This window comes from Balaenoptera ricei, chromosome X (genome assembly GCF_028023285.1).
Source record: "Balaenoptera ricei isolate mBalRic1 chromosome X, mBalRic1.hap2, whole genome shotgun sequence".
NCBI lineage: Eukaryota > Metazoa > Chordata > Mammalia > Artiodactyla > Balaenopteridae > Balaenoptera > Balaenoptera ricei.
In genome coordinates, this window is record NC_082660.1 from 110,616,257 (window position 1) to 110,629,126 (window position 12,870).

A 12,870-nucleotide genomic window follows, 5' to 3' on the forward strand; every position below is an offset into this window, starting at 1 on the left:
TAATGCATTTGGAATAGTGCCTAGCACATAGTAGAAGTGCTATATTACTGTTAATTGCTGCTGTTGTTGATGTTGTTGTCATTATAGTTATATATGACAGTGAAACACATTTCTATGGCATATTAGTTAACATTTCACAAAACTTAGTTTGACAAAGGCTGAATTAAGCAAGAACTTCAGTGCCACCTGTGTATTGATGACACCCAAATCTCTATCTTTAGCCCTGACTTCTTCTGATCTCAAGACTTGACTCTCCGATTGCCTGTTGAACATTTTTATATGGATGCTGTGCAAACACCTCAAAAAGTCTTGAAAATCCTAAACCTGTACCTCCTTTTATATTTCCTATTGGCATCACCATCCCCTTGTCAGCCATGCTAGAAATCTTGAAATCGACTTTATTTCCTTTCTTCCTCATCCCTCACATCCAGTCACCAAATCCTACTTGTCCCACTTCAGAAGTGGCCCTCGAATCCATCCCTCCATTTCTGGAATAAGCCATGCCTTTTCTATATGCTACTCCTTTTACCTAAGCCTTGTTTCTCTGCTTAGCGAATTGCTATTTTTAAATGTCACTCTTCCACTTCCCCCTCCCCCATCCAACAGCCGCCAACCCGTGAAGCCTTCCCCAGCTAGTCTGAACAGAAGAACTTGTTCTGTGGTCTTGTCCCAGAGCACTTTGTATGTAACTTTATTATAGCACTTATCACTTTGTGCTTACCTCCGTAGCCTCAGCTCACGTCTTTCTCTCCCACTAGCATGCGAACTACTTAAGAGCAGATGCCATATGTGAGTCATCCTATCTCCCAACACTTGATTAGTGTCTGGCACATAGTAGGGGTTCACATTATTTCAGTGAATTTAAACAACTAAGAAAGTCTAAAATTAACACTTTTTTTTTCTCTTTGTACAGAGATTAGTACTGAAGAGCAGCTAAGGCTCCTGCAAGAGGAGAAGCTTTGCAAAATCTGTATGGATAGAAATATTGCTGTAGTTTTTATTCCTTGTGGACATCTGGTCACTTGTAAACAGTGTGCTGAAGCAGTGGACAAATGTCCCATGTGCTACACAGTCATTACTTTCAAGCAAAAAATTTTTATGTCTTAATCTAACTACAGTAGGCGTGTTATATTCTTATTACCCTGATTGAATGCGTGATGTGAACCAACTTTAAGAAATCAACATTGAATTCCATTAGCATTTGCTACCAAGTAGGAAAAAAATGTAAACTGTGATGTTATAGTTAGCAATCTAAAATTTGAATTTCTGGATTTTTCAGGATTTTAGCTGTATTATCTGTCCTATTTTTTCACTGTTATTTAATTGAAACCCTAGACTAAGAAGCATCATATTATTATAACTGATCACAATGTGTATTTGTAGTATACTGACTTAGATTTCTAAATGTAAGTGAATTAATCAACTGACTTTTTCATCCTTTTTAGATAGGCTTAACAAATGGAGCCTTCTTTGTAAACGTACAGATTAGAGTTAATCTCCCCAATCACATAATTTGTTTTGTGTGAAAAAGGAATGAACTATTCTACACTGGTAGAAAGATAGAGATTATTTTTAGATGTTTGTGTTTTAGGATTTTGTCCATTTTCTTTTAAAATTATACACATGTACTTGGGTGGATGATTTTTAAAAATGGTTTTGCCATTGTTAAAAGGGTATTTAATGATTGAATACCATCTAGCCTACATGTACTGACATGGAAAGATGTCAAAGGTATATTAAGTGTAAAATCAAGTGGCAAAACACTGTATAGAATGAGCCAAGTGAGGTGTGTGTGTTTTATATACGTATAGAACAGAAGATTTGGAAAGACAGGCACCAAACTGTTAAATGTGGTTTCTTTGGTGGGGGGATGGGTCCCAGAGGGGCTTTACAGGGAGGGACCTTTCACTTTTTTAATTTTGTTCTGTTTGAATTTTTTATAAGTCTGTATTACTTTTGTAATCAGAATTTTTAGAAAGTATTTTACTGATTTAAAGGCTTAGGCATGTTCAAACGCCTGCAAAACTACTTACTGCTCAGCATCAGTTTTTCTAATCCAAGAAGGCAGGGCAGTTAACCTTTTTGGTGCCAATGTGAAATTTAAATGTTTATATGTTTTTCCTGCTTTGTGGATGAAAAATATTTCTGAGTGGTAGTTTTCTGACAGGTAGACCATGTCTTCTTCTCTTGTTTCAAAATAAATATTCCTGATTTTGTAAAATGAAATATAAAATATGTCTCAGATCTTCCAATTAATTAGTAAGGATTCATCCTTAATCCTTGCTAGTTTAAGCCTGCCTAAGTCACTTTACTAAAAGATCTTCGTTAACCCAGTATTTTAAACATCTGTCAGCTTATGTAGGTAAAAGTAGAAGCATGTTTGTACACTGCTCGTAGTTATAGTGACAGCTTTCCATGTTGAGATTCTCATATCATCTTGTATCTTAAAGTTTCATGTGCGTTTTTACCTTTAGGATGATTAAGATGTATATAGGACAAAATGTCAAGTCTTTACCTAAGTTTTTTGTTTTCTTGTCTAGTAATAGTAGTAGATACTTCTGAAATAAATGTTCTCTCAAGATACTTAAAAACCTCTTGGAAATTATAAAATATTGACATGAAAAGAAGAATAGTTGTTTGAATATTAAAGAGAAAATAAAACTTGAATAAGAACCAGTATATATTAAAAAAGAAAATGAAAGTTTAAAAATGCTTCATAGAACACCCAGGCAGAGATTCTCACAACAACCTGTTGTAGAGGTGAGTGAGGCATTTTACTGTAGAGAAAAGTTTGAGAGTGGAACTGTTAAAAGTTATATTTTTGTTGTATTTTCTAAGAGAAAGAGTATTATGGTCTCTTAACCTCTGTTGATTACTACTTTGATATTCATTTAAAGCACTGCAAATTTAAATGAGAATTTTTAAAATCAAATAATGACTGCCCTGTTTTTGTTTTACTATGTAAATCCTCAGTTCTTTACCTTTGCACTTTCTTCTACTTAGGTTTAGTTATATATTCATTAAGTTAAATTTTACATGTATAGTCTAAGCTTTAAATTTAAACTTAAATTACAAGGGGAGAAAAGTGTTAAAGTTTTAAAAATGTATTTTCCAGGACACGTCAGCTCCAAGTCAGGTAGTTAGTTCAATCTAGTTGTTGGCCAAGGACTGAATTGTTTTAACATAAGGCTTTTCCAGTTCTGGAAGCCTCAGTTCATTAAAACTCTTTTAAAACTTGTATGTTTAGAGTTAAGCAAGACCTTTTTTCTCCCCATGAGTTGTGAAATTTAATGCATGAAGCTGATGTGGCTAACAAGTTTATTTTAAGAATTGTTTAGAAATGCTGTTGCTTCAGGTTCTTAAATCACTCAGCACTCCAACTTCTAATCAAATTTTTAAAGACTTACCAGTGTTTGTCTGTGTTTGCACTATGAAAAGCCCTGGATCCTTCCCATCTAATTGTGCAAAGAATGATCACTTGCAAGGTCAAAAATATAGCCAGATCCAAATCTCTGCCTCCCCTTCCCAAAATAGTTCTCAGTATCTACATGTAGACATACATTCCTTTTCTGTATAAAGTTCACTCTAAGATTTCAAAAGGCACCACCTATTTTACTACATTTTAGTCACACGAAGAGTCAAGTTGTTTTGTAATAAATAATTATCTTTATTCATAATAATCTGGTGTGCTGATCAAAAGCCTTGTCTTAATTTTTGAGAAATGGGTTTAGTGTTTATAAAATAAATTCCAGTTTATTAATTAGTAGCTTTGTATTGCCTTTCCTACTAGATTTTTTGTTTGTTTTTATTTTTTTTTCCCTTTGGTTTGGGGCTAAGATGGGGTAGGATGGGTGTAGTGAATGTATATGATGTGATTTGGCCCTGTGTATTATGATCTTTTGTTGTTATATTATTTAAATGTTGGTAGTTTTTTTCCTGTTTTCATTTTAGTGGATAAAATTGGTATTTTGAACTCTGAATGGAGACTACCACCACAGCATTAGTTCCACATATCGTACCCTTTAGACCAAAATCATTGTTTTATTTCCTGCTCACCCAGTTGTTGAATATGGGGAAAAGGGGTGGAGGGGTGGGAGAAGTAGGATAGGTTGTGTATCATTTCCATTAGAAAAATAAGAAAACAGGAGGGAATATTTGACAAATATGGTTATTTTTAGCCAAATCTGCTTTAAAAAAGAAAAAAAGAGGTAACCATTTCTTCATCTGTGAAATGAGAATAGTACGTGTCTTACAAAGTTATGAGTTCAAGGAGGCCATATGTGTAAAATACCTGTTATAAATGTTAATTCCCTACCTAACACTCTTTTACCTTCCGTGGATATGCCTTGACTCTGGAAATATGGGCTAAAACTTAGGTGATAACTCTTTCAGTGACTGTTACTCATCTTTTCTGTTGTTTGTCATAGTCAAGATGCAAATTACAATGAACAAGTAGGTCAAGTCCTTAAAAATCTTTAAATTCCTGTTTTAATAACTTGAAAAAAATATTCTTACCAAATTTAGTTGAGCTTTCCTAATAGAAACAGTTGGCTTATTCCCACTTTGATAATCAGTTTCAGTTTGACTCTTGTACACTTAGCACAATGTGAATTTCATTTGCAGCATAATAGAATCATAGGGTGTCAGAGCTAGAAGAGACCTTAGAGAGTATCTAAATTCATCCCTCTTGTTTTACAGATAAGGCAACTGAGGCTGAAAGGTGAAATGATTTGTTCAAAGCTATATAGCTAATTAGTGATAGCCCAGACTGGGACATAGTTTGAAGGTGAAAAACTTCAAGCTACCTCTCCAGGGAGGTCTCAAATGTTTATTTTTTCTTGTATACCATAACCTTCACTGCATATTAAATGATACTTTATAACTAATACAATAGGACAATCTTAAATACATATAGCTTCAAATTGTACAATACTGCATTAATGTTTGGGTGGTAAGATTCTATTTTGAAGTCTAAAGTTTGCAGAAATGCATATAGATTTTTTGGCATTTATTACATTCTTGTGTATCATTGATGCAACATTTAAAATTACTATATATTTTGTCATTCTGTCTATACTTAGCAACAAATTTGCATTTTTTATTTGATGTAACAAAGGCTTTAATGTAATTTTTGTTAGAAGAGTTTGCATTTTTTTCATTACTGTTATACTTTATCTAACCTGACAACATGACTGATTCTTATGTCATTGTATTAGTGTTGTGAATAATCATGTGAAATGTGTGAGAGAGAGTACTATATTTGTGAATATAATTTTATGGCTGTTTTCATTTAGTAGAAACCTTTCCATCAGTATGGAAAACTAAGAAAATTGCTTTCTACTGTAAAATCTGGCAGTCATCATAGATTAAAGCTTATTTTTCTGTGAATAAAACTTATTCAATAAAGCCGTATTCTTTAAAATGATATCTTATTACTTAGTTTCATTTTCTCAGAAGAAAATAAAATACTTAAAAATACTAAAATGTAACCTCCTAAATATATCCTATGCCATTGGGCCAGGCAATAAGGTACACATCAAGTCAGATCATATTTAAAAAAAAAAAAGACATCTGCTTTCACATTAATTTATAGAATTCTATAAGTGCATGAAAAGTTAATTTTTAACATGTGTAAAAATATCAACCCCCCCCTCCCCACAAAGATTGGCCTGGTTGACTCAAGATATAGTATAGTCACCATAACAAGGCTTGAACAATCAAGAGACCTAAGAAGCCACTGCCCCTTTGAGGCAGGCAGCAGAGAAGGATTTTTGTGAGTCTGTAGAGGCAGCTGCCCAGAGAGTTTCAGAAGCTACAAGCAAATCTGGTGGAATAAAAAGTGAGGGAATAAAGGATCTTTAAAGGGAGAGAGAAATTTAGAAGAGGGCTATTTCCCCTACCCCTGCCTGCCCACAATGGAAGTTCCTAAATTGAGATTTGTATTTCAGGCCTAGTCTGTATAGTGACTGATTATTGAATCCTTGACTATGTTATCACTCTTACCTGAGATATACCATTAAGACTTTGTTTTAAATGCAGTCCACATTTTGTACATGTCAACTACACTTTCAATGAATATTGATGAAGATGTGAATTTTCAAAGCTTTCTCTTACAGAAATTTTCAAACTTACATAAAAGTAGAAAGGGAAATATAATGAGCCCCATGGTAATCATCATTCAGCTTCAACAAATAACATTTTGCCAGTCTTCTTTCATCTAGGACTCTCCCTCCCTTTATTTATTTTTAGATTTAATTTATTTATTTATTGCTGATACATTCTAGAATAAATCCTAGACATTATATTATTTCTCCTGTAATTACCTTGTTACATACCTATACCAGATTAGAACATTTTTTAAATTGTGAATTTTTAGCACCGCTATTACTGCTAAATTTTAATGGACATCTAAATAAGAATTAAAGGCAACTTTATTCCCCCTTTCACCCTATTTGAAGATTAAGGTAAATAAACCCCCTCAAAACTGATATTATCATTTAAAAAATACTTCTAGGGAGTTCCCTGGGCATCCAGTGGTTAAGACTCAGCGCTTTCACTGCCGTGGCCCGGGTTCAGTCCCTGGTCGGGGAGCTAAAGATCCCACAAGCCACGTGGCGCAGCCAAAAAGAAAAAAAAAAATTTAAATGATCGTCTCACTATTTCATTTGTAGTTTGCTTATAGATTGTAGAGTAAATGTGGTGCCTATTAAAAGTTGATAGGCTAACTTGCAACAACATGGATGGACCTAGAGAGTATTATACTTAGTGAAATAAGTCAGAGAAAGACAAATACTGTATGATATCACTTATTTGTGGAATCTAAAAAATAAAACTAATATATAACAAACAGATTCACAAATACAGAGAACAAACTAGGGGTGAGGGAGCAGGTAAGGGACAAGATAGGGGTATGGGATTAAGAGAAACAAACTACTATGTATAAAATAAGCAACAAGGGTATATCATACAGCACAGGGAAATATAGCCATTATTTTGTAATAACTTTAAATGGAGTATAATCTAAAAATATTGAATCATGGTGTTGTACACCTGAAACTAATAAAATATTGTAAATCCACTAAACTTCTATTTAAAATTTTTAAAATTAAAAAAAATAAAGGTAGGCTAACTGCATGGTATATGGATACCTAGTGGTTCTCAAAGTGTGGTCTGGGGACCAGCAGCACCTGCATCACCTGGGAACTTGTTAGAAATACAAATTGTTGGGCCCCAACCTAAACCTAGTGAATCAGAAACTCTGGGGTATATAACACAGCAGTCGGTGTTTTAACAAACCCTCTAGGTGGTTCTGATACAGGCTAAAGTTTGAAAACCACTGGCATATGGTATGGGGTCCGAATCCAGAGATAACTGAATGGCTGAAACCTGTAAGTTAAATTGATGTAGCTCTCTGCAGATGACTGTCATCCTTAACCTTTCTTCTCCTTGTAACTCATTGTTGATCCAGTCCTGTATTTTCTCCTGCTACCAAAATGCGAAGACTTAAAATGCAACATCCTGAAAATCACTTCTGATTCCACTTTTCAACAAAATTTTCTTGCATACAGTACTCTTTGAATTTGATAATGAAAATCATTCTTCAGCCCCTACACTGCCAAGTTCAGAATAGCCTCACATTGCTCATTGCCATTAAACTGTCCTCCAGTCAAGCAGTGAAAGGGTTAAGTATTTGAAGTCTCACTTATAAGCACTAGTGTGACAGCAATTAGTTGAAATTGTACAGAACAGACCTGCACTTCTAGAAAGAGCCAAAGCTTCAGTGAAATGTGAGCAGTTAATCTACAAATGATAGAGTTGGAAGTGGTCAGCCTCTCTAATTCATAATAAGTAGCAGTTCTGAATTCTTTTTTTAGGTCTGAAATTTTCAAAGTGTGGCACAAAAGAAAATTCTTGTAGTGGTTTTAGGTCTCTAAAGGTCTTCAGAGTTGCATAAATCCACACTAAGGTCAATATTGGTCTCTAACTGTATCCAAAATAAAAATCTTAAGGTAGATAAAGGATAGATGAAAGTCAGACTTAGTTTTCTTTTCTTTTCCTGCAAACTACTAATTTGCTTATAACAAACACTTCCATAACCTAGCCATTTGGCTTTGTATAGATTTGGTCTGTTTAGAGTTTTTTTTCCAATCTTATTCTGTTTAATTTGATATTTCCAAGACCCTATATGCACCATAACTAGTGACTACAGCATAAGAAATCTTTTGCACGGGCCTATATGCTTGTTAACTTTAGGCTTATGAGTAAATAGTAGAAGAATACTGGTTCAAAACAAATAAGGAATAAGAACCCAAGAGAAACCAAACTTTATTTCCCCCTTTTATTTTCCCAGAAGAATTTAAATATTCAAAAAAAGCCTAGGGTATAATTAATTGAGGTAATAGTACTTAAAAAATGATCTTGCTTCAAAATCTAATTCTTGTTTCAGAGAATTTTATGTTTCAAAAATATTTTTTACATGCAAAATTATAAATGTCCATTTGTTACAAAAACTTTTGAGCTTTTTTTTTAAGTCTGTGTTGTGTTTTAACTTTATTTCGTTACTAGGTACTAGGGATTCCTTTTGAATTCCATTAGCTTAAATAAGGGACTTTGCATTTTTGGCTAAAGCATCAAAAATGTATTTTCTCATTAAATATTGGAATTTTGTTTGGCAGTGATTAGGCTCTCCTTCTGCCAGATTACTGACAATTGGATTGAGGAAGGAAAAAAGAACACACGAGTATGTTCATGAACAATTACTGATGTTTCAGAGGAACTTAAGTTGAAAACAAAGACCCCAAATTTCCCCCGTAAAATTAATCTGAAGTGGAGAAAAACTTGCTAAAAATTATTTTATTTTTCATTAAATAAACATTGTGCAGGGATTTCCTAGCAGAAATTTAACAAAGGTCTGTGTTAATCATTAAGAGAATGACCTGACTCACCTGGAAAAACTTGTTTTTCTTTCACCTAGATTTTTGTTTGTTATTTGACTACTAAAAAGAATGTACTGTACTTATGCCTTTCTTGGTTTTCTACTGTAAATATTTCAGATACATTATGTTCTTATAGCTCATATAAGAAGTAAAGGACTTCCTTGGTGGCATAGTGGTTAAGAATCCGCCTGCCAATGCAGGGGACACGGGTTTGATCCCTGGCCTGGGAAGATCCCACATGCTGCGGAGCAACTAAGCCCGTGCACCACAACTACTGAGCCTGCGCTCTAGAGCCCACGAGCCATAACTACTGAGCCTGCGTGCCACAACTACTGAAGCCCACGTGCCTAGAGCCCGTGCTCCGCAACAAGAGAAGCCACCTCAATGAGAAGCCTGTGCACCGCAACGAAGAGTAGCCCCCACTTGCCGCAACTAGAGAAAGCCCGCGCACAGCAACGAAGACCCAATGCAGCCAAAAAAAAAATTTTTTTAATAAAATAAATAAATTTTAAAAAAAGAATTAAGTAAAAAGACCTATACTTAGTATGAGTTATAAATCAATATATGGTCATTTATATGTAACGAAATGTAACAAAAATATTAATACATGGGGATAAGTATCCCTGCTCCACCTACCTCAGAGGATTGTTGCAAGGATCATATGAGTAAATGTACATGAAAGAGCTTCAAAAAGTATAAACTATATAAGCCCAAGGAATCATTCCTCTAATTAGAGTTTACTAATTATGGGTTAGTTTCATACAAAATGAAACAGTTGTGGACCAGTATCTGATTAATCAAGGATGTATAGTGATGAAATTCACTTATACAGTTTCTTGACCATTTCCGTGGCTCTCAAAATCCTTTACATACATTATCTCTTTGCCTTCCACTCTCTACATGGTTACTCCTGTGTTTAAATCAGAAGTGTATGGGTAATGGCACAGAGATAATTGGAGAAATTGTTGCTGTACAATTGTGGAAATTGTGTTCATAAACTCTGCCATTCAAGTGGCCCTTAAATAGATTTACTTGGTCAGTCAGGCCAGCTCTGTTTTCTAACATATGAAAATAAGACTATATAAAACAGATAAATTCAGGGAGGATAAAATAATTGGTCTGGTACTCTTGCACTATGCCGTTGTGTCTCTCATTCATTATAGTCACAGCACCTCTATAATTTACAGCTGAAGAACCCCAGACATAGAGGTTACCTGACTCACCTAAATCATATGGTGAATCACGAGTCGAGCTGTTCTTATAGGCAGTGAATATGTTTCTGGCTAATTTTTGGCATGAATTAGCTAAATTGGCAGCCTCACTGTCTGAACTTTGAGTGTATACGTCCAAATCCAGGCCTTTTTTTGTACAGCAAGACCTGGCTGGCCATATGATACCAAACCACAAAGCCAAATAGAAGTAATAAATAGGTATACGTGGTCCTTAGCATGTCTACTCAACTAGAATTGAAAAATTAAAGTAATTCTAAAAAACAAAATTGATTAACTATGTTTCTGATCTTAAGAATTTGGAAATGAGGAAGAGAATGTTTCACTATGTTGCCAAGGCAAACCTTGGAGGTCAGGAACCATGTCTTCCTAATCACTATGTTCCCAATGACTAGCATGCTGTCTAGTCCATTAATAAGCAGAGTTAATTTTTTCAATACATAGATGTATGACTGAAGGAATGAAAGAACAAATTAGTAAATGAACGGAGTGGGAAAGCCTCATCTAAAAGTTGTGCGTTGACAGATATAATACAATTTGGAATCAATACTGACTTTCTACAAATTTCACTTTTGTTGTTTTAATGCACCAACATTAAACACCTACTACGTACCAGGCTCTGTGCTAGATGCTAGGGAGTCCATCCTATCACTGAAGGGCAATAGGAACTGTATCTAACTCAAACTTCGGGGAGGGTGTTGGGGGGCAGTATTCTGGAGTACGGGGCCCTTGCAGTAGTCAAGGAGGTGGCGGAAGGGATTTCTGCCTAGGAGAGAAGCATGTGCAGAGCTCAGAATCAAGAAAGTCTGACATATCTGAAGACTAAAAATGGAGGTTTTGAATGAGAGGTCTAAAGGCATTTGCTGGGAATCCTCAAGGCCATTTTGTGTGTGCTAGGTCTCCTTGGGTATAAATTTTGGATCAGTTTGGTTTTCTTTCCCCCTACAGATGAGAGAAGTTCAAGATGGTATGATGGGTTTTGAATTTCTGAGCACGAAACCGGTAAGTTTTTTCTAAAGCAGGTTTTGTGAGGTATGTTGGGGTATAAAGGAAAGGATATTCACTCACCAGGCAACCATCACCTTTTCTAAGCCTTTGCTGAGGCTGGACGGTATATACAAGGCTCACACAAGTTTCTTTTTATTTGAAATATATATTCAAATTAAGCCACCTTGTTTAATACGTTTAATGAAACCTTGTTTCACTTCATCGTTGACCTCCACCAGTGTCTCTTAATCCTATTCAATCATACCAACAGTGTGTATTAATTGCTTGCGGGTGTACACAGAAGTTCTGGGAGATAAGTGATAGAAGAAAGTAACACCCAGGCTGGGTCCTCCTGCAGTTTATAGTCTTGGTAGCAGAAAGAGATTTACATTCATCATTCACAAGGTATTCCCCCATTCCAAACATAATGCAGCGACCATTGGTAACCACGGTGTTGTTTAACTCAAAACAAATCAAAGGAACAAAAGAGTGTAAATATAGTGTGATACAGAGCTAGATTGTGTGGTATAGACTAACATTATTACAGGAACAAAGAAGGACAAATGAGGGTGTGGCCCAATAATTGGAGCAGGTTTCATCAGAGTGGTGCGACCAAAGCTACAGGACCTGAGATTGTTGAAGGCTGTTCAGATACTAAAATTTTATGATTGTATGTGATATATTTGTTGTTGTTGTTGTGTTGTTTTGTTTTGTTTTCTATGCAAGGTTAATGGAGGACAAAAGTACCCACTTGGGCTGTTATGCTATAGGCTTCTGTGTGTGTTCTGGCATGTGTCTTGAATAATATTTTAATATATTTCCATACACATTCCATTAAATAATGACTCTTTGAACAGCATTTTATCTTAAAAGGAATTCAGCCTCCATTGCTTCTAAGGAAAAATTAGAAGCCAAAATTCCCTCAAAGTCCTGCTCAAGCATTCCCTCTTCATTGGGAAATGGTCAATTAATTCAAATAACACATCAGGAACGGGAGCAACTCAGCAGGTGATTCATGGTGTGATTGAAAGGGCCTGGTACCCTTTCTATGACAGTTTCTTCATCTGTCTGTAGGAAATAATGGTCTCACAGAGGTGTTATGAAAAATAATTAAAGTTGGTAATGTGCTTTGAGATCCATGGATGAACTGCGCTTTCAAAGTGCATAATTACACACCACAGTGAGTCTCTCAGGCTGGTTTCCTCTACTCAGTCTTTCACAGGTATTTAAAATGACCCAGTTCAGGTAGGTTTTCCTTGTTCTCAAGTTGCTACTACATTTTTTAGCCACTGATACCAGTCGCCTCTAAAATGTTTAGAATACAACCCACAGTAGTAGTAAAGACCACTAATCCTTTGGCTTTAGGATTTTTAAAGTCTTTTCTTTGGGGGAGTTTAGTTTTCCAGATCACTCTCTACCTTCATTCTCAATCTTTCCACTTCAGTTGGCTCACTTATCTCCTCTCTGACGCCAGTCCCAACAGATTGTAAAAGATCAGCTCAGTGGCTTCACTGAAACCAAACAGGAGGTCCCTCTTCGCTTTGCTTAATACTTGATAATTTCATCTTTGCTGTTCTTATTCCTCTTCTTTCCCTCCTCCCCTCTCCCCCATTTTAATTGGCCTGTTGGAAACACCCAGCAGGTGAAATTCTTTAGATGACTCCACAGCAGGAGAGGAAAAGAGATGCTGAAATCCAAATGTTGAGTTGTTGGGTGGG

General features: G+C 35.5%; 1 protein-coding gene across 6 annotated transcripts in view; it reads left to right on the forward strand.

Moving 5' to 3' along the window:
- The window catches only part of XIAP (X-linked inhibitor of apoptosis), a 48,361-nt gene extending 42,936 nt beyond the window's left edge, over nt 1–5,425 (forward strand). For all 6 annotated transcript variants that reach the window (XM_059911498.1, XM_059911502.1, XM_059911500.1 and 3 more), the window contains one exon: nt 914–5,425. In XM_059911498.1, the coding sequence (XP_059767481.1) occupies nt 914–1,107 (194 nt within the window). In that variant the 3' untranslated portion in view covers nt 1,108–5,425. The remainder of the gene's footprint in view (nt 1–913) is intronic.
- The last annotated feature ends 7,445 nt before the right edge of the window (nt 5,426–12,870 follow it).